Source organism: Rutidosis leptorrhynchoides, chromosome 5 (genome assembly GCF_046630445.1).
Source record: "Rutidosis leptorrhynchoides isolate AG116_Rl617_1_P2 chromosome 5, CSIRO_AGI_Rlap_v1, whole genome shotgun sequence".
In the NCBI taxonomy this organism is placed as follows: domain Eukaryota; kingdom Viridiplantae; phylum Streptophyta; class Magnoliopsida; order Asterales; family Asteraceae; genus Rutidosis; species Rutidosis leptorrhynchoides.
The window spans coordinates 98,553,445-98,581,308 of record NC_092337.1 but is presented as its reverse complement, the minus strand read 5'-3'; the positions used below and the strand labels follow the sequence as shown (position 1 = coordinate 98,581,308).

The following is a 27,864-nucleotide window of genomic DNA, read 5'->3' as shown; positions in this document are numbered from 1 at the left end:
TTAATTTATTGACGGGCGAAGCATAGGAACATTTTCGTCTGATAATCCACTTTCATTTACAATGGTTGAATCCTCCACAATCATCACTGGTGAGTTTCTCTTCTCTTTGGCCTGACCCCACATGAAAGCATAAAATCCAGTCGTAATTATGGTGGCTCCAATGATGCTGTATATACAATCAAGATTCAAAAACAAGACATTAATCAATATGTATGTTCAAGTTCAAATTCAATTCAAATTAAAATATTTTAACTTGGTATTATAACAGAAGTAAAAAACTTGTGGCGATGAAAATTTTATTCTTTTTATAGTCTTTGTTATTATTAATTAGTAATTTAAATTTAATTTACCTTCCTAAATGAAGTGAATCACCAAGAAATGTGACACCCAATATGAGTGCGGTAACTATTGAGAAAGGTGAGAACATGCTGACAAAAACTGGACCTTTCTTCCGTAAGCACCATATCACAATGTTACTATGAAACACGGTAGAATAAACCGCCTTCAAATGTATAGAACAAGCTAGTTAATTTACTACCTCCAAAGTGGTACAAAAAAATTGCTTGTATATATAGGTTTATTACTTGACTTACCCCCAAAACAACTGCAATAAGGCTAATCCCAGGTTTCACCACCCAAGCTTTTGGATTTGGTTCTAGGAATGGGGATATAACTATACATTGTATCGTTCCAAAGAGACCGTAAAAAAATACAATGGTTTGTTGATCATGGTACTCTCTAGTTGTTGCTGTCTGATCAATGCATAAATCAAATTATTAGATTTACATAATACGAGTATCTAGTTAATTAGAAGCTAGTAATGGTTATTGTGTACGTAATATATTGAGATCTTACTTGTAAAACAAAATATATGGAACGAATGATTCCACCAATGACAAGAATTACACCTCCAAACACCCAATTTGATGGTTGTGATAAAAGAAGTTGATTGGTTGTATCAGGAGAAGCGATTGTCTGAAGAATCTGTGGTCCTTGATAAAATGTGACCACCATTGCTCCACATATTGCTATTAACGTACCGAATAATTTTGATAGACTGCTTGAACTTCGAATGTCTATTTTCTCCATCCTATATATGTATGAGATATGAGATGAATGTAAATTCATGCACTACGTATTTGGGTACAAAATATTTGGTTCAAATTGTGCGCCAAGCAGTCCGAAAATTGGTCATTAAATTTACAACCAATTGGAAAAACTGACTAAATATTTTGAAGTGCATAATATGGTCTAAATGTGCTAAATTGAGATTTCATAGTTAAATGATTAATGACATCTTTTAAACTATTATATCTCAACATCCTATTGAGATATCAGAAGTTTAGTGGCTTTCAGAATCATCATCAGTCGTTAACTTTTTAGCGAATAAAGTGATTCATGTTCCTCAATCAATACTACCTGAAAGTCGCCGCAAGCAAGAATGTGTTCCCGGGAATCAAGTTGGTGATAGCACTTGACAAGGTTGGAGAGCTGTAGTTTACACCTACATACATAACTATCTGAAAAATACAGAGCCTGCAAAACAACCAGTATATGCAGAGGCGGAGCCAGGAATCAAAGTTTAGGGTGGCTTAATTTTACATGTCAATACAACATCATTATATAATCTTGCATATATGTAGCTTTATCTATAAACATCAAATATATATTAAGGCATCCTATAATGATGATGGGCAAATTAGGCATGTTGGTTTAAAATTTGGGTTGAACACGTCGTTCGAATACAACCAACAATCATTTGTAATAGCGGATACGTTAAATTAATAACGAAACTTGTATGTGATTTTTTTATAGTTCTTTTCTCTCAATTTAGTTGTCCACTACAAACTTTCATAAAATTTTAAGTTCGTAAAATAACTCTGTCCAGTTGAGTAATAAAAATTTGTTATCCTCCGCATAAACCCTTTTTGATTGATGATTACAAGTTATTTAACAAATGAAGAATGTACATTGACTATTTCAAAGAAATTATGTTTATTTACAAGTTTAAGATGGAATATTAATTTGCACCAGTTTTTAGGGTTACAATAGAATATAAAACATTAATTGAGGGATTTAATTTAAAAATGAGAAAATGATTTCCTCCCCCAAATTATACCCGCAACCACCACTTATACTTCAAACCCTAACTGAAAATTTTAACATCCAATTGAATGATCTTCATGAAAATACCAATAGATAACAGATAAACAACTAAAGTTGAGGGTGGCTGAGCACCCCTCTGCCACCCTACTAGCTCTGCAGTATATGTAAAGATGTTCATTAATATATTATTTTAGTATCTTGTGACTTTATACCTTAATAATATTACATACCAGACCACTTGTTACTAGGGATGATAATGTATTCAATATGAATGGAATGTTTTGGACATTAACATTCGTATCCATTTAAATATTATATTTCATATCCGTATTAAAATCTATTTAATTTCAGTTCATCCGTCCATATCTATATTTGTTAGATTAATTGGGTTAATAGATATTTGTTGGATATTCAAAAGTTGTTAAAATATTAGTAAATATTATCAAATGAAATCATTAAAGTATTTTTAATAAATATAAATATATAATCCAAATGGGTAGCTTAGTGGTTAGATGCTTGAAAATCTCCAAAGAAGACCCATGTTCAATCCTCACCAGCTACACTTTGAGATCTTGTCTAAAAGTTAAATAAATTAATATAACCTAATATGATATAATAAAATAGATATACAAAAACATGTAACCATTGTCGTCAATTTAACAAATATTTTACAACTATAAATAAATATATAACCAAATGTTACGTGTAATCTTTAAGATTTTTAGTTAGCCACACATTCTTTGAGCTACTTTTGATTGTTATTTACACTTGATTAAGACTTTGCTATATAATTTAGAGTAAAATTTGACTTACATGATTGATGTATGCATTTTGATTTGCTATAAAGTTAGTCGATAATAGAAAGAAACAAAACTCAAATAATATTAGATATTTGAGATATATGAATTTTATGATATTCACATAGTTTTATACGGAGTAGCAATTTAGTAGTATATAATTTATGTCTATATAAATGTGAACGGATATATGCATATATTTTAGTCCATGTGTATGTATGTATGTATGTATGTATGTATGTATGTATGTATGTATGTATGCATGTATTTCTGGTGTTCACGAATAAGTTCGTTAATATTAAACTTTCATCATAATCAATCCATAAATCATTCGAACCATTCATAATCATATCTATTATTCATCCATTTAGATCATCCATATTCATCATTAATAAAATGGATCGGGTAGATGTCTAATGAAAACATCTATTAACATCCCTACATGTTAGGCGTATAAACGCTCTCGTTGTTGGCTTACCTGGCACTAGAAAAAGCCAACAACAATCGTTATATGTGTTGGAAAATTACGGCCTCACTAATTCCCACCACCCAGCCCAACAATAATAGTAAAGAAATAAGAACAATACACAACACAAGATTTAACGTGGAAACTCCAAAACAGGAGAAAAACCACCGGCCCCCAAAGAGAGAAATACACTATATCACAAATTGTTACAATGATATAGACGACTCTCTTAAGCCAACTACACTCTCCAAAATATTTAACTAATACAACTCTCAAACAAGGGTAAGAAAAAAAGAAATAATCAAATACTTAAAGTGTATTGATTGGTGCGATTTGAAATGAAGACTTAGCCCCTCTTATATAACCAAGTCACTCACCCCTCACATCTTCCTCCCACCAATGTGGGATAAACATATCTTCTACTAGCCAAAATAAACCAACAAATCTCCACCTTTTGGATAGAAGAAGATAACCATGCTTCCACATTGCAAGGATAACCGATGTAGACGCTTCCTCGACGACAACTTCAAGATCCTCATCTTCATGCCGTTGACATTATCTCCCAAGAGACAAAACTTGCATCTTCATCGAACATTGTCTAAACCGACAATCATTGTCATCACGGACAATCATAACTCTTAACAAGAATTATCATACTCCACCATTAAGAGTATAGCACTTAGAATATCACATTCCAAGCATTTCACCTCGGCACATGTTGTTGAACAACCAGCTGAAACTTTATGGTGCAACTTCCTTGTTTGGCTTTCCCGAAAGTCCCATCAGCTACAACATCAGTTTCCACCACACAGCCTGCATCAACGCCAAACCAATGCCCATGTGTAATTGTGGAACCGCTAACGAACATCCCTTTCCACGGTGGCGCGGACACACCATGAGGATGACGTGACTTCAGAGGAATTCGTCACTCTCCGTAACAACGGAGACAATGTTAGCGTCTTTTGAGCCATTTGCCGGATTAGCTCCACCGGGACAATTAACCCTTACATGTCCAGTCTTCCCGCACTTCCAGCATGTCAGATTCTTTCTAGAGTTTCTCTTCTGCCTATCCGAACACAACACTATCGTATCTCCTGATGACGAGACCCCGTTACCTTCCAGTCTTTTCTCCTCGGATAGGAGCTTGCTAGTAACGTCTTCAAACTTCAGAATTTTCTTCCCATACATCAAAATAGGTTTCATGTGTTCATAAGACGATGATAAAGATAATATCAACCTCAAAGCTTTATCTTCATCATCCGTTTTAACTCCAATAGCCTCCAGTTCTGAAACAATACCGTTAAGAATACTTTGATGATCTGAAATCTTTGAACCCCCATCCATACGCAGAGTATGAAATTGTTCTTTAAGATACAACCGATTTGAGATGCCCTTGCCCTGGTACAACTGCTCTAGTTTAACCCAAAGCTCCTTTGCCGTTGATAACCCGTGCACATTTGCAAGCACGTTCTTTGCAAGACACAAACGAATCGCACTTGCTGCCCTCAAATCCATATCATCCCATTCTTCTTCATCGAACTTATTGCTAGAATCACTGCCAGGAACAAGGGTGGGTTTACCCTTCAAAGCCTTGTGTAAACCGGACTGAATCAACACATCCTTGACTTGAACCTGCCATAAGCCAAAATTGATCATCCCATCAAATTTCTCTACATCAAACCTCATTGGACTGAACTTCGACATCGTATCCGTATCCTATAGACAACAACTTTCTCTGATTTTCCTCACGTTTCGAATAGCCAAAAGATGTAGCAGGTAGCCAGGACCCTTTAAATCGGAAATCCACAACTAGGCCACTAACAAATCCAACTATTACTACGAATCAGAAAAAATATTGTCTAACCAGATACCCTATACGATCAATAGAACTCGTTTCTGATGTGGACGATCCACTCACGTGTCAACCACAGAGCATACTCCGACTCCTATAACCGAGACCCCCGTCAAACCTGACGCTCTGATACCAGTTGTTGGGAAATTACGGCCTCACTAATTCCCACCACCCAGCCCAACAATAATAGTAAAGAAATAAGAACAATACACAACACAAGATTTAACGTGAAAACTCCAAAACAGGAGAAAAACCACCGGCTCCCAAAGAGAGAAATACACTATATCACAAATTGTTACAATGATATAGACGACTCTCTTAAGCCAACTACACTCTCCAAAATATTTAACTAATACAACTCTCAAACAAGGGTAAGAAAGAAAGAAATAATCAAATACTTAAAGTGTATTGATTGGTGCGATTTGGAATGAAGACTTAGCCCCTCTTATATAACCAAGTCACTCACCCCTCACATCTTCCTCCCACCAATGTGGGATAAACATATCTTCTACTAGCCAAAATAAACCAACAATATGGCGTATTCAATGACTTTTGTGTAGGTCTTGTTGGAGGTTTCTACGCGCAAACACGGTGCAGTTGTGTGGTCTCTTTCTATACGCTAGATGAAGATACTATTGGATATATTCAACTATACTCTAGAGAGCAATATAGTCTAAGTGGGAAATTATTTTAATACAATGTATCTCATTCCAAGTGATTGTGAAATTTTCTCACAACGTTTATGGGATGACTACTTATTCGAAATGCCAAAGTATCATCCTAAGATTGCCAACAACGTGCTGGCTCACTATACTATAAGAAAAAGTATTTTTTCAAGACCATCTTTAATCACACGTGCTGGCTCTTCACTGGACTAAAAGACTCACTTATATTCTTTATCTATCTCAGAAAGTTACACGTGGCACTGTTATTAACAAACAGAATGTTGGCAACTCTAATTTGGGCTTTGTTGAAAATTTTTGGCCTTCATTTATAAAGGTCCTCAACTATTAATAAAGGCCCTCAACTATTAAGCGTAACATTTGGACTTCATTATAGAAATTAAATTAAATAAATACATACATATTTAATCCATCTAATAAAAACATACGGTGTATCCTCTTTTACATTTTACTTTAGAAAACTTGCAAAAGTTACATATGTTCATGGGCTGTGCATCTGTACCAGCCAAAAACATACTAGTATATAGTATATACTAACTTTCGCGCAAAAAAAAAAAAAAAAAAAAAAAAAGAAACAACGGCATTTAGTAGTTTACCGTAGGAGTGAGCATGGGGCGGTTGGGGGCGGTTAATGAAAACACCCGCCTCCATAACCGAAACTTTGGTTAATTAAGATTCTTAACCGTTCGGTTCGATTAAAAAACGGTTTGGTTAATTCAGTTAATATGTGTTGGGAAGTTATCCCACATCGGTCATGGACAAAAACAAATGTATGCATATAAGACTAAGGGAAAGTCCCTCTATCACCAATTGGTTTTAGAAAAAGGATAGACTCTTGGACTTATGTGTTATACATGTTGTTAGACTATACGCTTTATCAATTCTGTCATGGTATCAGAGCTAAGGTGAACGGCTTGTTCTACAGCGAGTCCGAGTCAGGCCCCCATGTGTGTGCCGCCGTCGCTACAAAGAGATTGAGTCAGGCTTTCTTCTTCTTCTCTTGCCGCCATCTCTACAACCGTTCCACGCCTCGATGTGAGGGGGCGTGTTGGGAAGTTATCCCACATCGGTCATGGACAAAAACAAATGTATGCATATAAGACTAAGGAAAAGTCCCTCTATCACCAATTGATTTTAGAAAAATGATAGACTCTTGGACTTATGTGTTGTACATGTTGTTAGACTATACGCTTTATCAATTCTGTCAATATGGTTAATGTGTAGATATAAAGTGGTTAATTTGGTTAACCATTCACAACATAGAAAAATTAATGAATTTGGACAATGAATAACGATGTATACGATTTTAATTTTAATGACACTAAGTAACGAAATATATCATTTAAAGAGGTATACCCTAAACAAACTAAATGTTCACGTAGATGGAAAACGCCAAACATTTAAATTAAATTCAAAGAAATTATGATTTATATACTATTTTATTTAATATGTATACATCTCTTATGGTGTAATATATCATCACAACGTAACTGATCAAACGTTAATGATGTTGTAAACATAATCTAATGAAATCCTAATCATGAATTGGGCCGTTACATTATTTACGGTCAGTCGACGAGAGAAAAATATTTTCATTTTAATCTTCAGATATAACGACTTACGAAGTAGTACAATCCATAACAATATATAACTCAGATTCTTCTCACAGTTTTAGTATTCGACCATTATTCAAAAATTTTATTTTAGATATATACAAATTTTATGTATTAATTAGTATAAACCAAACTTATATTAGTAGTGCACTAATATATATATATATATATATATATATATATATATATATATATATATATATATATATATATATATATATATATATATATATATATAATGGTGTGGTGCGGTTAAATTGGGGTGGATAATCTATATTTTCATAACCGCCCCACAAAATTCGGTTAATTAAAAAACATTAACCATAGTCGCGGTTATACGTTCGGTTTGGTTAATTCGGTTCGGTTTTTACGGTTAAAACGGGTATGGTTCGGTTAATTTTGGTTTTTTGCTCAGCCCTAGTTTACCGAACAGCAAACATATTTACACATTGGGTAGGCAATTAATTAATATTAATATTAATATTAATATTAATATTAATTAATACTTTATATACTAAAAGTGGTGGAGAAGTGTAGTTTCAGTTATATCGTATTGTCGTTATGAGTTTGCGTTCACATTACAAACGGTCCCTCAACTTCGGCTATATTTACACAACGCCCCCTCAAATTTACATTTTTTCAGGGATTAAAAGTGTAAATATATAATTTTATTAAAATAAAAGAAACTAATTCCACCCGAATTTATAACGGGCCCTATCTTCTCGCTCGGTGCGAGTTAAATTTTTTCGAGATAACCGTTCAATTCAGAAAAATCTTATGAACCCAACGGGACTAACTATACGCGAAACGGACAAATTTTAAAAAAACGCTAAACACAACGACAACCCGTATCTTCCCGCTCGACACGAGTTAAATTTTTTCGACGGCAGCGTCATACTCGAAATAATTTTATGAAGAAAACGAAACTAAACACGTTTTAAATGAACACTTTTTAAAATACACTAAACACAACGACAACCCGTATCTTTCTGCTCGCCGCGAGTTAAATTTTTCCGACAGCACCGTTACACTCGAAAAAATTTATTGAACAAAACAAAACTAACTACGTTCGAAACGAATAATTTTTTAAAAAATGCTTAACACATCGACATCTAAAACGACGCTTAACACATGGGCCGTGTTCCCCTCTGTAAATACACAACGCTACGTTAAATATGAATACGCAGCCCGAAAGTCCCCGCCGCAACGCACGGGCCGGTCTGGACTAGTTATTATACTAAAAGCCACCAAGATTTTTGTAGTTTCAATTGTTTAGGATTGTAGTTTTGAGTTTGCGTTCACACTGCATTCGGCCCCTCACCTTTGCCTCAATTTACACAACGACCCTTCAAGTTTACATTTTCTTAGGGGTAAAAAGTGTAAATATACAATTTTATTAAAATAAAAGAAACTAATTCCACCCGAATTTTTAGCGGGCCCTATCTTCTCGCTCGGTGCGAGTTAAATTTTTCCGAGCCCACCGTTCAATTCAAAAAAATCTTACGAACACAACGGGACTAACTATACGCGAAACGGACACTTTAAAAAAACCGCTCAATACCTCGGACTATATTCAATACATATACACACCTATAATACGCTCCCTTAACTATGAATATGCAACTCAAAGGCCCTGCGGCATCGCGCGGGCTCCTTTTTCTAGTTATTGTTATTATTATTATTATTATTATTATTATTATTATTATTATTATTATTATTATTATTATTATTTTATTATTATATTATTATAACATATACTAAAACATGAAGTAAATAATCAATTATTTATCTTGACACCAGCTATTTATGTCTTTTTTATTTCTTTTTTAAATTGTAACGTGGCGCTTCCTAACCCATTTTATACTAAAAACTAGTGAAATGACCCGTGGTATTACGGGTTTGTTTAAACGAAACAGTTAAATGTAATGTAAATGTTAAAATCGTTTAGTTTAATGACCCGTTGAACCACGAATTCCAACTAAGAAACTTGTCGTTGTTTTTACAAACATATTGTTTTACTTCACTTGGTCAGAATAAATGAACTACAACACCAATCAGATGAGTCCGTATATAACTCGAAAACAAAATCCAATATTGTTTGTAACTTGGAAAATAGAAGTAAAACTTACTACGGTACCTTTTTTGTACAAAAACAAATACTCCGTAGATATTATCTTTCTCGAATGAAAAATAATAATAAAACTTGAGCTTTTGTTCCTGCTTATCTTTTACGCCTCACACACCAAGAAAATCCTTGGGGTTTATTTATTTATATCTAATATATATACACTCCGTATAATATATTAAATATCTTTAATTAAGAAAGAATTAAAGATGAATTAGAATAAAAACGTAACCTTAATATTTCGACTAAAAATACTTCAACAGAAAGATCATGTTTTAAAAATATTATTTGTTTTTATGTTGTTTTTTTCTAATTTTTAATTAAGTAATTAATATATCAAATAATAATTACATTATTATTTAAGTTATTAAATAATTAGTTACTATAAGTACAATTTTTTTTAATAATAAAATACTTAAGATTAATGACATCATCTAAGTGACCTAGATTTTTTTTTTTTTCTTAACAAATGAATTAGCCTAATAATGACATCATCATTATAGGATTTTAATAGAAACTATAGATATGTATTGCAATGTAAAATACTTTTGATTATTAAGGGTACCTTTAATATTTGTCCCTAAAAAAGAAGGGAAATTCGTCAAAATACACTTTTTTAAAGTTTTCTTACAAAATACATTTTTTTAAAAAAAATTATCTTTTTACACCATTCGTTAGACCATCATTTTGATCGACCACCAGATACCTTGGTCGACCACCTCATTTTTCAAGGTAGTCGACCAAACTTCATTCAGTGTCTGGTCGACTACCTTATAAACATGTTTGACTACCACCTCATTTAAACATGGTCGACCACCAATACAAAAAAAGAGACGGGCGACCAAATACTTGGTCGACTATCAAAATATGTTTCAAAAATTTTGAATGACTGCAGGTGTTCTGAGTATGGAGATGAGGTGATGATGTATGCCATAGTTGCTTGGCACGTTGCTTGGTCAAAGGACATGTGGATGTTATGCAAAGTATTTGAGAAATTTAGGGTGGCAGAAGATATATGCTTTCATGTAAAGAATTCTCATGTAAATCATTTAATGAATATTAATTTCGTTTTATAAAATGTATTGAAAATGGTGTCCCGGTTAGTTTTCATCCAATTGAAATTGAGTTAAAATGATAGTGCTTTAAGCATTGAAAACACCAAACTTTTTTAAACATAGTTTAGTAGTCGACCAAACATGTGGTCGCCCGAGTTATTTTTTGTATTGGTGGTCTACCATGTTTAAATGAGGTAGTAGTCGACCATGTTTACATGATAGTCGACCAAGAACTTAATGAAGTTTGGTTGACCACCTTGAAAAATAAGGTGGTCGACCAATGTGTATGGTGGTCGACCAAAATGATGTTCTACCGAATGGTGTATATTGCCAATTTTTTAGAAAAAAGTGTATATTGCTTGAATTTTTTTTTAAAAAGTGAATTTCTGTCAATTTCCCAAAAAAGAATTTGTCCTAATTTCGTCACTTAAAAAGGAAAAAAAGTTTGTTTGTCTCTAACTACTGATATTACTCGGTATATTAGATTAGATAAATTTGTTTTAATCCCTTATATATAACTGCACAAGTTATTAAAACATTACTCATCTTAGCACGTTAATAGAACGTGGTGAAAACTACTAGTATTTTTTAAGTGTATATCTACGTTCAATCACCAAGTGCAGTGGCCGGCCATAATTAAACTAAATACGTTTTTCAAAAGTTAGTTGACCTTAATTTGTATTTAATCAATTGATCGATCCTTACAGAAACTATTCAGAATCAAAACATTTCAATATGTCATTATAATAATAATAATAATAATAATAATAATAATAATAATAATAATAATAATTATTATTATTATTATTATTATTATTATTATTATTATTATTATTATTATTATTATTATTATTATTATTATTATTATTATTATTATTATTTTATTTTATTACTATATACTAATAGAGAAAGTTTCGGAATAGTAACTGAATATTTCCACTTTTACGCTTTACCAACTTGTACGTTCTACATACACAGTTGTACCTACAAGGCTACTAATGCACTACGGTATTTTTTTTTTTTTTAATCTCTCCTCCTTATTCTCCCCTAAAAATTTTACTAAAGGACTGTACAAAAAAAATTGCTCCCATTTTTTTTTAACTAACTTTCATCAAAATTACTACATATACTAATTACTTTACTACTACATACTAATTGACATGGTTGGTACGATTTTTCGTATAGCGGCTGTAAGGTACCAATACAATACAATAGCTGCTCAGCGTGTGGCGTATAATGTTGATTGTTGTTTGCCCTCGAGAAATTATCTCTGCAGACCTGGAACACGGATGGATGATCCGTGGGGTGGCATCAATCAATCTGAGGATCAATCTGAAATTGATCCGTATAGCGTACTGCTGCTAAGCGGCTAATGTATGTTTAGAGTGAGAAAGAACCGTGTGTGAGAGAAAGTGTACTTCTCTCTGACTGAAGTTCAGATCAGAATGATGTGAAATGTGGTGACCCAGGGGGTCTATTTATAGGCACGGAATGTCCGAAATTCACGGGATACACGTGTCAATCACTGAATGGTTCTGTTACGTGAAGTATCCAGAATGTCGGTGGCGTGTGCTGACGTGGCTGCGTGCCGTTCACACACTGAGTTAAAGGGCTTATGCATAGAAGCTGCATGCAGGGCTTACGTTTGACGCTGGGCGGCCTGCTGTACGCTGGGCGGCTAATACTGAAGACTGCCGAATATTGTTATGTTTTATGTTGCTAGATCCATTTTTCAGTATAAAAATGGTGTTTTTTATGCGTGTATCCTTTAGGATACACCATTAAGTCCCCCCAGTTTAATATCTTTATTTTTGCAAAAAATAAAGTCATTAAATTAAAAAATAAGTAATGGCTTTTTCCTCGGGAACAAGAACCTGATGTAGCCGAACTTTTTCCTGCCATGTCAGTTACTTTTTGATCATTGTCTGCAAAAAGTGTCCCTTTTTTTGATTTTGAATTGTATTTTCCAATATTTTCTTTTCCCGCATATTTACTCAGTTAACACGTGGCACCATGTCATCCACACGATTAACCGCCAACTATTCATCTTTCACTTCGATATTTATTACCCAATTTTTACTGCATCATATTTACTTCGAGCCAAATTTATTTCCTTCATCTACCTTAAACTTCTGTCAAAAATTCCTTTCTTAACTACCCAATCAATGGCTATTTTTAATGTTGAAGATATTCCAAGCAGAATCTCCTCAATCTATCTCGATCGTGTCAGAATTGCTTTTCCCAAATTTTTTGGGGCTGATGCTGTTATTCCTGGCCCGCATGATCGTGCATCTCATCCTCCTTCAGGGAATGTTGCTATTTACGGCCGTGCTTTATACTTTTCTCATCTTCATATCCCGTTTACGAAATTCTACTTGGATGTTTGTTGCTTTTATGGTGTTAGTGTTGGGCAATTTGAACCTATGTCCATTCGTAAAATCATGCTGTTTGAGATGTACTGTATGGCCCGGAATATAACACCATCTGTACGCCTTTTTCTAATCTTGCGACTATAAAATCATTTGATAAAGGATGGTTTTGTCTTACTCTGGACGGGTTTTTGCTTAATTCTGGTGATACCAATGAAAACTGGCAGAGTACTTTTTTCTTTATTAATAGCGAAGTGGTTCCCAACGATTGCTTGAAAGCTCGTTACTGGCGTACAACACTTGATCCTCCCAAAGTTATTCATCCTAGGATAACTCCTGATGAGCGAAAATTGTTAAATGCAATTAAAAAAGAGAAGATTCCAAACCGTCAATATCCAGAACATATGCTCTCGTTATGCTCCCTTAATGCTGAGTGGGATGCAGAAACTCGTGACTGTGCCATTGTTATGTTGAAAAACAAAGGTATATTCTGATTAATATTTGGTTATCTAATGTTATTATCTGTATAATAATTACTGTATGCTTGTGTTTGTAGTGATTACTCCGCTCGTCGCCTTCCGTTATACCATATTTAATGAACTACAATTTGTATCTGAAAAATTGGTTGATGAGACGCTTGAGAATAGTCTGTGAGAAAATGAGCTTGAGGATGATGAGGATGCTCCTTTAAGTCGAGCAAATTCGAAGAAACGTCGTGCTGCTGGTAACCTCTCTTTTGAATCAATAGCAGAAGAAAACCTTTATTGCTTTTTCCATATGCCCAGCAATGGTGGTTATTATAATGTTGATCCTGATAAATACCCAATATTGAATTGTGAATCTTCTTTTGTGGATTGGAAAAACTTCTTGAATAACAAATGTTATTTTAATCCAGCCATGGCAGCGGAAAAAGAAGCACAGAGGAAGCTTGCTCTTCCGCCTCCCGCTCAGCATAACAAAATAGGAGAAAGCAGTTCACAAATTAGCATTCCTAATTTAGATAATGCTGGCTTAACAACTCTCTTAGCTGGTTCTCCTGGTAATTATGAGGATTTTATGAAGTATCTTGAAGCGATGTTGTCGCCTTCACTTATTAAATTCTTTGAGAGCTTATCTGATGGTGACGCCCGAAAATGTCAAGCACAAGGCATTATTTGAAATATTGCATCTGAATTCAATAATCTGAAGCGTTTAGAACGCTCTGACCAAATGCATCGTGACAAATCTGAAAAAATTAAAAAAGATACAAAGGCACTGAAGATTGCCAAGCTTGAATTAGAGGCTGCTGTTGCCGCAAAAAATGCTGCAAAGGCTCGTTATGTACAAATGGCAACAAAGGAAAAATGGTATCTGCATAAAATCGATACATTAACTTAGTCTGAAACGTCCCTGAAGGAGCAACTGGAACTAAGCAAGGGTGAGACCCAGCGACTTAGTGCTGGTGTGCCAAAGATTATAAAGAATGTCTTTGCTTCTAAGAAATTAACTGAGCCTTTCGACGAATTTATAACTGTTGCGCTGGACGCTGAGCGGATAAGGTTTTTAGAGAGGTTGAAAAATGATATACCTGACTTTTCAAAGTCTTTGCATGAGTCTCTTATATCTCAGTTGAAGCCAGATGCAGAAGACAAACTTAAAGTGCTTGGTGATGAAATAGAGCATCTGTCTTTTCCTGAATTAGAAAATTTGTGTAATAATGCTGCTACATTGGTAGACGATGTTCTAAATTTGAAGTTGTAATCTGTATTGCTTGTGTTATCTGTTGATTATGTAATGTATATAAATGTTTTTTACTTTGTTGATAATTTTGCCAAAGCTTTATATGTTTGATTTGAACAATCAAAATTATGACTAGTCATATACTGTTTGTATAATTTTTACGTCATGACGGTCGTAGACACATTCCATTGCCTGGATGCTCAGCGGATTTCTACGTTATCCGCTGCCATTTCAATCTTTTATTTATGATTGAACTTCTGCCACCGAGGAAAAAACTTCTCTTTTGGGGGCAGGGATGACACACAGCTTTGTGACATCTGATTAAAATCCTTGGCTGGATAAAAGTTATGAATAATATGCCATAAGAAATTTTTACATTTATGATTGCATCTCATGCTCTAAATAGTTGATCAAGATATTCGAACATGCAATACTACGCATAAAATTTCTTTAAGCTCATTGCATTCCATGTTCGTGGAATTTCTTCGCCGGAGGGCGCTGAGAGGGTATATGACCCATTAGGATGTGTCTTTACAACTTTATATGGGCCTTCCCAGCGTGGTCCTAACTTCCCTTGTTTTTCCTGCCTACTTGCCTCATTATCTCTTAACACTAAATCCCCCTCCTTGAATTGCACATATCTGACTCGCTTATTATAATATTTTGCCATTTTTTGTTTTGCATCCGCTTGACGGATGGCGGCCATGATTCGCCTTTCTTCCAATAAATTCAAGTTTTCACGTAAGATGGATGAATTATTTTCAATATCAAATGCCAAAATCCTTTGTGTTGGAACACGGATTTCAGCTGGTATCACTGCCTCTGTGCCATATACCAAACTGAATGGTGTTTCACCCGTGCTCCGTTTTGGCGTTGTGCGGTGAGCTCACAATACATATGGCACTTCATCCACCCACTTAGTCTGGCTCAAACCCAACCTAGCCTTTATGCCGGCTACAATTTCTTTGTTTGTTACTTCAACTTGCCCATTGGCTTGTGGGTGAGCAACTGAGGTAAATGTTTGTTTGATGTTTAGCTCTTTGCACCAACTTTTGAAGGGGTTATCTGCAAACTGTTTACCGTTGTCACTGACAATTTCATTTGGTAATTCATATCTACACACAATGTCGTTCCACACAAATTTCTTTATATTTTCACCAGTTATTTTTACCAATACCTTCGCTTCAACCCACTTACTGAAGAAATCAATTGCAACAACCAAGAACTTTGCATTTCCCACACTTCTTGGAAATGGGCCTACTATGTCAATTGCCCATTCACAAAATGGCCATGCCGATGATACTGAGATTAAATCGTATTTGGGTAAACGCTGTACGGTTCCATGCCGCTGGCAGGCATCACATGTCTTGATTACTTCTGCTGTATCTTTGTAAATTGACTGCCAATAATATCCTTGTCGCATAATCCGTCCAACCACAGTTCTATAACCGGAATGTTGTGCACATAATCCTTCATGCATTTCTTTTACTACATTGATTGCTTGCTGTGGTGTTAAACACCTTAAATTTGGACCACTGAAGGATTTTCTATAAAGCACTCCATTTTCTAGGACATAAAGTGGAGCACTAACTCTTATCCGTCTTGCTTCCATAGCATCTGTTGGCAGTGTTCCGTCCTGCAAATATTTCACATAGGGGGTTATCCAACATGATTCCCCTTCTTCAACTGTTGCTATTACTACTTTTTCATCAACCGATTTATCTTTTAAGACTTCCACTAAAACCTTCTTATGCAAATGATCAAATGTTAATGTTACTAATTTGCTCAAAACATCTGCTTTTTTGTTTTTATTTCTGGGTATCTGCACAACTTCCAAGTTCTCAAAATTTTTTGAAATTTTTTCAACCAACTGCAAATACTGTTTCATAGAGACATCTTTGGCTTCAAACCCTCCATTAACCTGATGTGCTACAATTTGAGAATCGACATATGCACGCAAATATTTTATTCCCATTTCAGACGCTATGCGGAGACTGGAGAGCAATGCTTCATACTCTGCTTCATTGTTAGATGCATAAAAACAAAACCTCAATGCATATGTATGCTCTTCGCCTTCTGGACTGGTAAGTACTAACCCTGCACCAACACCTTCCTCACTTGATGCACCATCAGTGTGCAATTCCCAAACATTATTGTTGGCTTTAACGTTTTGCGGATGATCAACCTTTTCTGTTGTTTCTAATAAAAAATCTGCCAAAATTTGACCTTTAACTGCATGTCGAGGTGAGAAATTTATTTCATATTCTCCTAATTCAATTGCCCATTTTGCTAGTCGTCCTGATGACTCTGGATTTCTCAAAATATGTTTTATCGGCTGGTCTGTCATTACCAGGATTGAATGTGCCTGAAAATAACGTCTGAGTCGTCTAGCTGTGTGTGTTAAAGCATACACCAATTTTTCAATTGGTGGATAGTTAACTTCACTTTGCTGCAATGTTTTACTGACAAAATATATAGGCATTTGTACTCCCTTCCGTTCTGCGATTAAAACTGAACTAATGGCCTATGCGGAAGCAGCTAAATACAAAAGTAACGTTTCTCCTTCTATTGGTGCAGTTAAAGTAGGTAATTCTTTTAAGAGCCGCTTAATATCTTGAAAAGCTTTTTCTGCTTCTTCTGTCCACTTAAAATCTTTTTTGTTCAAACAACTCTTTAAAACCTTCATAAATGGTAGTGATCGATCTGCTGCTCTTGATAAAAACCTTGTCAAAGCTGCCAATCTTCCATTCAAGCTTTGAACTTCTTTCTTTGTTTTAGGATATACCATATCTTCAATTGCTTGAATCTTTTTCGGATTAGCCTTAATTCCTCTTTCTGTAACAATATATCCTAAAAATTTGCCTTCTTCTACACCGAAAGTGCATTTTTTAGAATTTAGCTTCATGTTAACTCTTCTTAATGATTCGAATGTTTCAAGAGTATCTCTGAGCATGCTGTCTTCTGTATGACTCTTGACAACAATATCATCAACATAGGCCTCTACATTCCTGCCTATTTGACTCTTAAATACTTTATCAATCACACGTTGATAAGTTGCTCCTGCATTCTTTAATCCAAAAAGCATCATGATGTAGCAAAAAATTCCATCTGGTGTGTGGAATGCTGTTTTATCTTGATCTCGAATTGCGATGGGGATTTGATGGTATCCCTTGAATGCATCCAAAAAGGATTTAAACTGATACCCACTTATAGACTCCACTTTCCAATCAATTTCTGGTAAAGGATAATTGTCCTTTGGACATGATTTATTTAGATCTGTGAAGTCTACACACATCCTCCATGAATTATCTGACTTTCTTACCATAACCGGGTTTGCTACCCATGTCTGGTATTTTACTTCCCTCAATATTCCAGCATCCACCAATTTTTTAACTTCTCCTCTGAGAAATTTTGTTCGATCTGGAGCCATGCCTCTTTTCTTTTGACACACTGGCGGGATATTAGGATTCACACCAAGCTTATGTTCAGCTACATGACGTGGTACTCCAGTCATATCAGAATCTTGCCACGCAAAAATATCCAAATTTGTTGCTAAGATTTTGTAAAGCTTTTCTTTTACGGAGTATTTCTTTTGCTATTGTGTTTCCAATGGTAATTATCTGATCTGGAAATTCTGGATTCGATGACACTGAACCGTCTTCATGAACAATTGGATCAACAACTGTTCTGTTTATTTGCACACATTCTATTGCTCTTCTTCGTTCAGCGTATAGCGTGGCAATACAAGCTGGTGTAGGAAATTTCATTATGCCATGGACCGTTGATGTTATAGCTCCAAATATCATCATAGCTGATCGACCTAGAATGACATTATATTGTGAATTTGCTTTAACAACTAAAAACTCGATATAAGCTGTTCGTTTGAATGGTGTTTTTCCCAAAACTACTTCCAACATTATGCTTCCTTCTGACCATGATGGATGATTAGCAAAACTTGATAAGGGAACAAATGTGTCTTTCAACTGCTCCTTAACTCTTTCTGGTAATTGCACAAAACAATGCTCATACATGATATTGCTCATGCTCCTGTATGAGTATATATTCCGCCAACAACACAGTTTGCTATTCGAGCTTCAATGACTACAGGAGCATCAGATGGATTAGTATTAAACATGGAAGGAAAAGCAATCAATTCCTGCTTCCAATCTTCTAATACTTCTTCCTTTCTCCGTTGTCCGGCTTGCCATGAATGTATCATGTTTGCTTCAATGGGTGTTATCTGACGATTACGCCTTTTGGTGCTCTTGAGAGTTGAGTGATCCTTTAAAACGGGTGGCACCATTTGTTGGTACGATTTTTCGTATAGCGGCTGTAAGGTACCAGTACAAGACAATAGCTGCTCAGCGTGTGGCGTATAATGTTGATTGTTGTTTGCCCTCGAGAAATTATCTCTGCAGACCCGGAACACGGATGGATGATCCGTGGGGTGGCCTCAATCAATCTGAGGATCAATCTGAAATTGATCTGTATAGCGTACTGCTGCTAAGCGGCTAATGTATGTTTAGAGTGAGAAAGAATTGTGTGAGAGAGAAAGTGTACTTCTCTCTGACTGAAGTTCAGATCAGAATGATGTAAAATGTGGTGACCCAGGAGGTCTATTTATAGGCACAGAATGTCCGAAATTCACGGGATACACGTGTCAATCACTGAATGGTTCTGTTACGTGAAGTATCCGGAATGTCGGTGGCGTGTGCTGACGTGGCTGTGTGCCGTTCACGCGCTGAGTTAAAGGGCTTATGCATAGAAGCTGCCTGCAGGGCTTACGCTTGACGCTGGGCGGCCTGCTGTACGCTGGGCGGCGAATACTGAAGACTGCCGAATATCGTTATGTTTTATGTTGCTAGATCCATTTTTCTGTATAAAAATGGTGTTTTTTATGCGTGTATTCTCTAGGATACACCATTAGACATAGTGTGGGAACGGTAATTGAAAAGCAACCACTCTTACACTTTATCGACTTGTACGTTGTGCATAAACAGTGTTTTTTCTTTTTCTTTTTTTAAATTCTCCTCCTCATTCTCCCTTACAAACTTTACTAAAGGACTGTACAGAAATGTTGCCCCCTTTTTTTTTAACTAATTTTCATAAAAAAAAATAATAACGTTATGCTTACTTCTTATTTTGTTATTTTTACCCTTCTTTTTCCCTACAATTTTTTCTAAACATTGCCACAAAAATTTTACACGGTACTACGGCATCGCGGCATCCTAACACTAGTTTATACTACTAAAATTAACTGTACATTTACTATTCTTTCAATTATAAATGTGAATGTAGATGAAATGGTATTGATACAGAAAATTGTCATTCCATATGACTTATAGATAAACATTTAATGTTTCACAACAGTAAGCACGTTATTATCAATCAAATATATTCATTATTCAAATTTTAATATAACGTCGTTAGCTTATACGGTTGATACTTTCAGCTTTTTCAGTAAAAATTAAAACGTTTTGATGATGAATATTACTTGTGATGGGTAATTTCTATGTAGTGTCAATGTGTCATCGTAAGAAGTGGAAAAATAGTGTTCATTTCAATGATGAATTATATAGAATAAAAAGAGAATATGTGTTTTGATTTATGGTTGGTAGTGTTGTACTTTTAAGGAAAACACAAAAGTTAGTCGCTCAAAATCTCAAACGGCTAAGTTTGAAAACATATGGAGTACTAAAATGGCATTATTTTAGCTGTTGAAAACATAAAAAATAAAATAAAGAAAAAGTTCGACGGGGACATTGGAGTCACAACACCTAGGAGTAGGGGTGTTCATAATATCCGTATCCGAATCCGCAATCCGAAAAATCCGAAAAATCCGAAAACCCGATCCGAAAAATCGGATATCCGGATTTTTGGATATCCGAAAATCGGATATCCGATTTTTCGGATTCGGGTTTCGGATAGCACTTTTCAAAATTTTCCGGATATTCGGATATCCGAATATCCGAAATTGCATATACTTATTTTAAATATATTTTTATATTATAATTATAATGGGGAATAAGCTTATGGATTCTGAAATTCTATTGATGATTGTAATCACTAATCAGCAATTCCATGTAACAATGATATAACAGCTGTATATTTTATAACATCATGGAGAGCCGTAATGTATAGGAATCGGTATGTCGTTCTTAACAATTGTTAAAACTTAAGAATTCCATTTATTCACCACAGCTACCTCACTACAATTCTTTATAGTCATTTTCAATAACCATCATTCTTTTCTCATAAGAAAAATGTTAGCTTCTTTAAAATTTTCATATTAGCCTACCGCTCGGTGTGGTGGTATCTTCTATCCATTTTGAGATACAGTTAATGTAATTACAAGTGGGATCTCCCATGGCTTGTACTACCAACGAGCTTATAGCTCAGTGGTACCCGATGCCTTTGATCCCTGGGCCCACAGTGGGGGAAGCTTTGATCCAAGTAAGGCGCAAGTTCAATTCTCAGTCTGGGCGCCCCGCATGGAATTATTTCTCCCTCCGGGGGGAAATTTGTGAAGTGCTTCGGGGGTCTAGCTAGCTGGGGTAAAAATCGCCTTGCCGCCACTGTGGGTACTGGGAGGAGGTACTTTGCCGGCACAGGTCTCTTTCGGGGTGGGATTGGTGGGTGCTACGGCACACAGGGTTAGCGTGTCCCTGCCAACTTACACGTTTGATCCAAGATATGAAGATGCCCGTTGTTTTAGTATATATATGTGAAGATGAAGATATAATACAGAAACATAACTTATAGTTCAATCTCGCAAATCAAAAGTTTGCTTTAGAAAAGTAAATTTCGGATATTCGGATAATCTGATATCCGAATCCGAAATTTCGGATATCCGAAAATCGGATATCCGAAATTTCGGATTCGGATATTGGATGACAAAATCTACTATCCGAAATTTCGGATATCCGAAATTCGGATATCCGAATTTTCGGATATCCGGTTTTGAACACCCCTACCTACGAGTCCTAGTAAATGACTAAATTGCAGGCTTACCCAAGAAGACCAAGGATGAATAATCTGAACAGAATATAAAAAGTAAGCCGAGGACGCCCAGCATTTCTGTACACGAATCAAGTAGTATGATCAGATCATTGGTATTACAATCTTCATATATAGCTAAATTGACCACAAAAGATTCAGGTGATGAATTTAAAGATTGTAAACCTGAACATATGAACTAGGAGAAATGGAAGAAGAATCAATGTTCCCAAAGCGTTATGGTAAACAACATATGAAATACTACCCAAACCGTCATTCATAGCAGCCTTGACTATTGTTAGTACCCCTGTATCGAAAAATATTAACATAAGCATAGCAACAAAGGGCAGCACATCATCCGTCCATGACCACGTCTCTAATTTCGTTATTACCGACATATCTTTAATTTTGTCGCTCACGAATTCAGGGAGATAAATAAGAGTTGAAAAGAAGAAATTCTTTCACAGCTTTTGAACACACACGCACACATATATATCTATACCATGTGGTACATGCTAAACATAAAGTATCAAGTGACGTCTTCACCTACTATGAGAAAGAAAATATACTGTATTTTATGGTAAATGGTTTTGAATTTTTGATGCATCTTGATTCGGTGCTTTGTCAATTTAATGTTTTTTTTTAAGACTTTCCAAACACGTGAATCACAGGTTATCAAGTCTATTTTATATTAACATGAATTATTGAAGAATAAACAAAAAATTGTCTTTTTTATTCAACCATATGGGCTATATGTTTTTTTATTCAAGCAAGATCTCAAAGTGTAAATAGTGAGGATTGAAATTGGATCTCTTTTGAAAATTCCCGATCATCCAACTACTAAGACACCATTTGAAGTTATATTGGCTATATGCCTATATGTTCGAAAGAAAAAAGAAGAACGCAAGCCTACTATAGGGTCAGAAATATTTGTCAACAAGAGGTAACGGGTGAGATCAAAAACCTCACACCCGAGTTCAAACTCATTTATATGTAAATCGCATAAAACAATTAAATGGGTGAGGGTAAAACCTGCTTCATTAAATAATAAAAATTAAATATTGTAATAGCGAAAAAACAAATGTGATTTTAAACACAAAAAGTAACAAATGGACTTTGTTTTTGGTGCCACCAACACCATAACTGAAACATATTTTTTTTTTTTTTACTATAAATGCGGCGTATTGTCACAAATGCAGCGCATCTACTTAACAATGAATGTGGTGCATGCTATCGCATTCCGTGCTGTACGAGAAAAGACTATTTTTTAAACCGCTTTTGTTCCTCATGGCATAGAAAAGGAAGAAACTTGGAATTTGTTTGCAAGCCTGAAGATATGAAATATGAACAATGGAAGAAGAATCAATGTTCAGAGAGCATCATGATAAAACAATATAGACTATATATATGCCCATACCATCATACATAGCTGCTTTGACTATAGACAACAATCTTATATCCAAACATGCTAATCATCAACAAAGGGCACCACACCATTCATCCATGACTGTAGTCAACATATACTCCACTCAACCCCAAAGTCCATTCTTCAATTACTAATAAACAGTCTAGTCTTCATTTCAATGTTTTAAAACGAATATATGTTTTAGATAATGTGGGAGTGTAATAATGAGACTGTTCAGGATGACAATAAGTTACATAATTGACAACTTTTATGCAGTCAATTATTATAAATGAAAATCATGCTCATGTTAACAGACGATTAACATGCTGATTCATTAATAGATGAAAGCAGAGGAGTGTTATCATTAGACGATTCAGGTTCATCAGCAAAGTTAAAATCCTCTTCAATCACAATCAGTAACTTGTTCTTTTCTTCAGCCTGTCCCCACATCACAGTGTAAAATTCAACACTAACTATTATGGCTCCAATGGTGCTGCACACAAGTACAAATTAAAAATTCAAGATTCATAACAAAAACATGAATCACCAAGCTCAGATGGGATTAAAATTCTGATTTTTTTCATTTAAAATAGTAATTGTTACCTTCCTAAATAAAGTGAATCACCGAGAAAAGAGACACCCATGAGGACAGAGATAACAATACCAAATGGCATGAACATGGTCACAAAAACTGGTCCTTTCTTCTCCAAGCACCAAGTTAGACCAATCGTACGAAGTATGGTTGAATGTAACGCCTTCAAATACAACACATAAATTTACAACCACGTAAATTTTTATTTCCATCTACAAAAAGTAGTTTACAGTTATTAAATTTACCCCGTAAACAATCGCAACCGTCCAAATTCCGGGTCGCACCACCCAAGCACTAGGATTCGGTTCTAGAAAAGGAGACAGAACGATACACTGTACCACCCCAAAGAGTGAATAGAAAAAGACAATTGTTTGTTGATCCGGGTAATCTATAGCTGTCGCTGACTGAATTTAATAAAGATAACAATAAACAAATCGACAACATTTTAACTAAATTAAAATAAAAATATAGCCACAAAATAGTCAATGACATAACTACAGAGGGCTCTTATAATCTTACTTGTAAAACATTCCAAATGGAATTAAGGATTACTGAGATAACAAGAATCAGGCCTCCGAATACCCAATTCGACGGTTGTGACAAATAAAGCTGATTGTGTGAATCGAGAGACGAAATCATGTGAAAAATTTCTGGACCTTGATACAATGTGAACACCATTGCTCCTGTTATCGTTACTATTGTACCCAGTATTTTTGCTCCACTACTTACACTTTTTATATCTATTTTCTCCATCCTAAAACACATATAAAATGGTGACTGCCACAGTGTATTTATTATATAAAGTCATAAATTAAGAAAAAGAAAAAATCCAATCGGTAGATTTTGCAGGTGTACCTGAAAAGGACTGCAATCAAGAATGTGTTGGCAGGGGTCAAGTTAAAGATGGCACTTGCCATGGTTGGGGAGCTGTAGTAAACACCTGCAAATGCAGCAACCTGAAAAAGACAAGCCCTGCAAACGAACATGTTTGTAACATTTATAATATTTAAAAATCTGCAATTTGTGTTGCAATATTTACCCGAAAAGGCCAAGGATGAAGAATCTGAAAAGAAGGCGTAACGTAAGTGGAGGACGCCCAACGTTTCTGTAAAAACGCAGAGCATTATGATTGATTCGGTCACTTTCACCAAGTCATAAAAAATGGAAGGAAAAAAAATGTACGAAATTTATTTGCGAACCTGAAGATATGGATGATGAAAAACGGAAGAAGAATCAATGTTCCAAGAGCGTCATGGTAAACGATATAAACGATACTGCTCAAACCATCATTCATGGCTGCTTTGACTATTGTCAACAAGCTCATATCCAAACATGTTATCATCAACATAACAACAAAGGGTGCCACGTCATCCTTCCATGACCATGTGTCATTTCTTGTTGTCATATTTTTTACTCAGATTTCACATAAATCAGAATACAGACTCCACCATATGAATCAGAAAGGGTTGGTAGAATTGTAATACACAATAATCTTATCTTCCAGAAAATAAACATAATTTATTGATAAAATAATCAGGACTTCCTTGTAATGCCAAATTATTAACAGTATTTAATTTCAGCAGGATGACTTATTCTTCCACAATAATATAGAAAAGAAAAAGAAATTTATTATTTTATTTGCTTAACAATAATATCAATCATACACAGTGGCAGAAGCAGGATTTCTCTTCATCGGGGCGAAATTTTTTTTTAAAACCGTAGCAACTTTTTTGGGCAAAATACGGAGTTTTTGGGACAAAAATTGGAGGTTTTTAGGCTAAATTTTGAGGTTTTTGGATAAAATTTGAAGGTTTGTGGGCAAAATTTGAAGGTTTTAGGGCAAAATTTAGAGAATTGTGGGCAAAATTTGAAGATTTTGAGGCAAAATATATAGGTTTTGGGGCAAATGGCTTTTGGGTTTGGGGCAAAATGAAAAAAATCCAAATTTTTACACTAAAATTTCGAAATCGACTGGGGCCGGCCGCCCCCCCCCCCTAAATTCGCCCCTGATCATACACTCACCTAATGCGAGTAATGACTGCAACTAGAATTAAGACTTACTAAAGTAACAAATAATCATGTCTACCTGTTGCTGAAAATCAGTGAATTGAATGACTGCTAAAATCGGTATATTCAAAGGTTAGACCAAGAGGTGAGAACCAATAAATGTCAAAAAACTTAGTTTAGGACTTTCATCAGTGTGCTCATGATGATGTAAAAAGTCAATATTTCTAGGTCATCAGACCTTTAGACCCAAACCGTTGAATTGTTCATACATTCGTTCCGTTTTATAGGAAAATTTCGCATATCAACGCCTAAAAGCATATATGGAGAAGCGATTTATAATACAGTAAACTTCAACGACAAATTATACAAAGTTTTAGTGTCAAGTATGGGTGATGTACATGCGACCGTAATTACCGGCCTTCAGATAGAACTTTATTTATTTATCGGTTTTATAAACTTTAATTATACCTATCATCTTTCTTTAATTTCTAAAATCACATATCGTTAACTATTAAAGTAAAAAAAAATGCCATTTGTATATGATAAACATATGTAGTTTCTATTAAAATCCTATAATGATGATTTCATTATTAGGCTAATTTTTTGTTAAAAAAATCAAAAAATAAAAGAAAAAAATTTAAGCATAATGGGTGATATCATTAATCTAAATGATTTTGAATTAAAATTAGATCTTATTAATTAATTATTATTATTATTAAATCTTATTAATAGATATTTTAATTATTGAAATTAAATAATTTTGAATTATTTTAATCAATTATTTTGAATTGAGTACGAGAGTATAAAAGCTACGCAGAACGAAACCAATTCTAAATTTATATTTTAATTTACAGTTTTAAAATAAAATGACAACCAATATTATTATCTCTTATGATTGAATGTGGATTGTTTACTATGCATTTTAGGCGTTTGACGAAATGTTCAGTTGACGAGTTTTTTAGTCGGATTTTGTAGTTCCACGGGTCATTAAACTAAATGACTTTAGCATTTCCGTTCAATTAATACCTAAAACATATTATTAAACTGTTACGTTTAAACAAACCCGTGACTTCACGGGTCATTTCACTAGTATAAATATTTTCATGTAGAAAATACACCCTTGATCGCCAAAAATTTTCTTTTTAAACATCAACGATATTAACCTCCGGTCCGTAAACCGAGAAAAACCCTAACCAAGATGATGATCCTGAGAGGTGGTTAACGATTAACCCGTCAACCAATCAACGGGATCGATCGACGATAATAAAAAAAAAACCTACGAGGATTCGTAGGTGAAAACCCTCGCTCGATTGTAGTTGGGGTGTGGTTGAAATGATCCGATCGTATAGCGATCGTAAGAAGCAGAGATTAGGCACAAGAATGGAGGTCGTATGCGGTGGAGGAAGTGAGTCTTGATTTAGGCAGTGACGAATCTAGGATCGTAACTCAATGGGGTCCTAATTTTTTTCGATAACTTATATAAATATAAAATTGAACGTGACGGGTAGGGTCGAAGCGAATCGGGTCATTACATCTTAAGTGCCACAATCAAAGTATAAATAATAACTATGTTATATAAATCAATAATTTTGTCAAGTCTGTAAGTAAATGAAAAAAAAGTAACTAATAACTATCCATACAACACATTTCAAAAGAATACGTTATATATTGGGTAATTTTTAACCGGCGGTATTAACGTCACTGACGGGGGCCATTAGCCACCCACCCTATCATATTCAGAAAGTCTCAGATCATGTTTACTTCATACACCTGTTAGCAAAGAATCAGGATATTGCACCCAAACAAAACCCCCGAAGGAACTTTGCTATATATGGGCATATCCCATCATTTGCAAAAAAAAACCCCTGGGGACTCCATAATCAATTGCAAAGTAAATTGCATTATTTATGAAATTCCTACTCGAAGCTCGAACTCGAGACATCTCAAACACTCAAGATAGGGCGGTGACCACTTAGCTAAATGGAGATGGTTAATTATAGAATGGGATTGGGAGTTGAGATTTTAATAAAAGTAAGGAGAATAAAAACGGTTCACTTTTCTTTATATATTTATATTTAT

The 27,864-nt window shown here is 34.8% G+C and overlaps 2 protein-coding genes across 2 annotated transcripts; both read right to left on the bottom strand.

Moving 5' to 3' along the window:
- Positions 1 to 22,179, bottom strand: LOC139848867 (WAT1-related protein At5g40240-like). The gene is made up of 7 exons (XM_071838553.1): positions 21,968 to 22,179; positions 21,797 to 21,862; positions 1,420 to 1,536; positions 856 to 1,090; positions 594 to 752; positions 351 to 502; positions 1 to 166 (listed from the first exon to the last, which is right to left on the bottom strand). The coding sequence occupies exons 1-7, from the start codon at positions 22,177 to 22,179 to the stop codon at positions 1 to 3; spliced, it is 1,107 nt and encodes a 368-aa protein (XP_071694654.1).
- An 889-nt stretch (positions 22,180 to 23,068) lies between these two features.
- Positions 23,069 to 25,438, bottom strand: LOC139848352 (WAT1-related protein At5g40240-like). The gene is made up of 7 exons (XM_071838078.1): positions 24,978 to 25,438; positions 24,818 to 24,883; positions 24,634 to 24,750; positions 24,298 to 24,532; positions 24,024 to 24,182; positions 23,790 to 23,941; positions 23,069 to 23,679 (listed from the first exon to the last, which is right to left on the bottom strand). Exons 1-7 carry the CDS (start codon positions 25,181 to 25,183, stop codon positions 23,505 to 23,507), a joined length of 1,110 nt encoding a protein of 369 aa, XP_071694179.1. The 5' UTR covers positions 25,184 to 25,438; the 3' UTR covers positions 23,069 to 23,504.
- Positions 25,439 to 27,864: the final 2,426 nt, after the last annotated feature.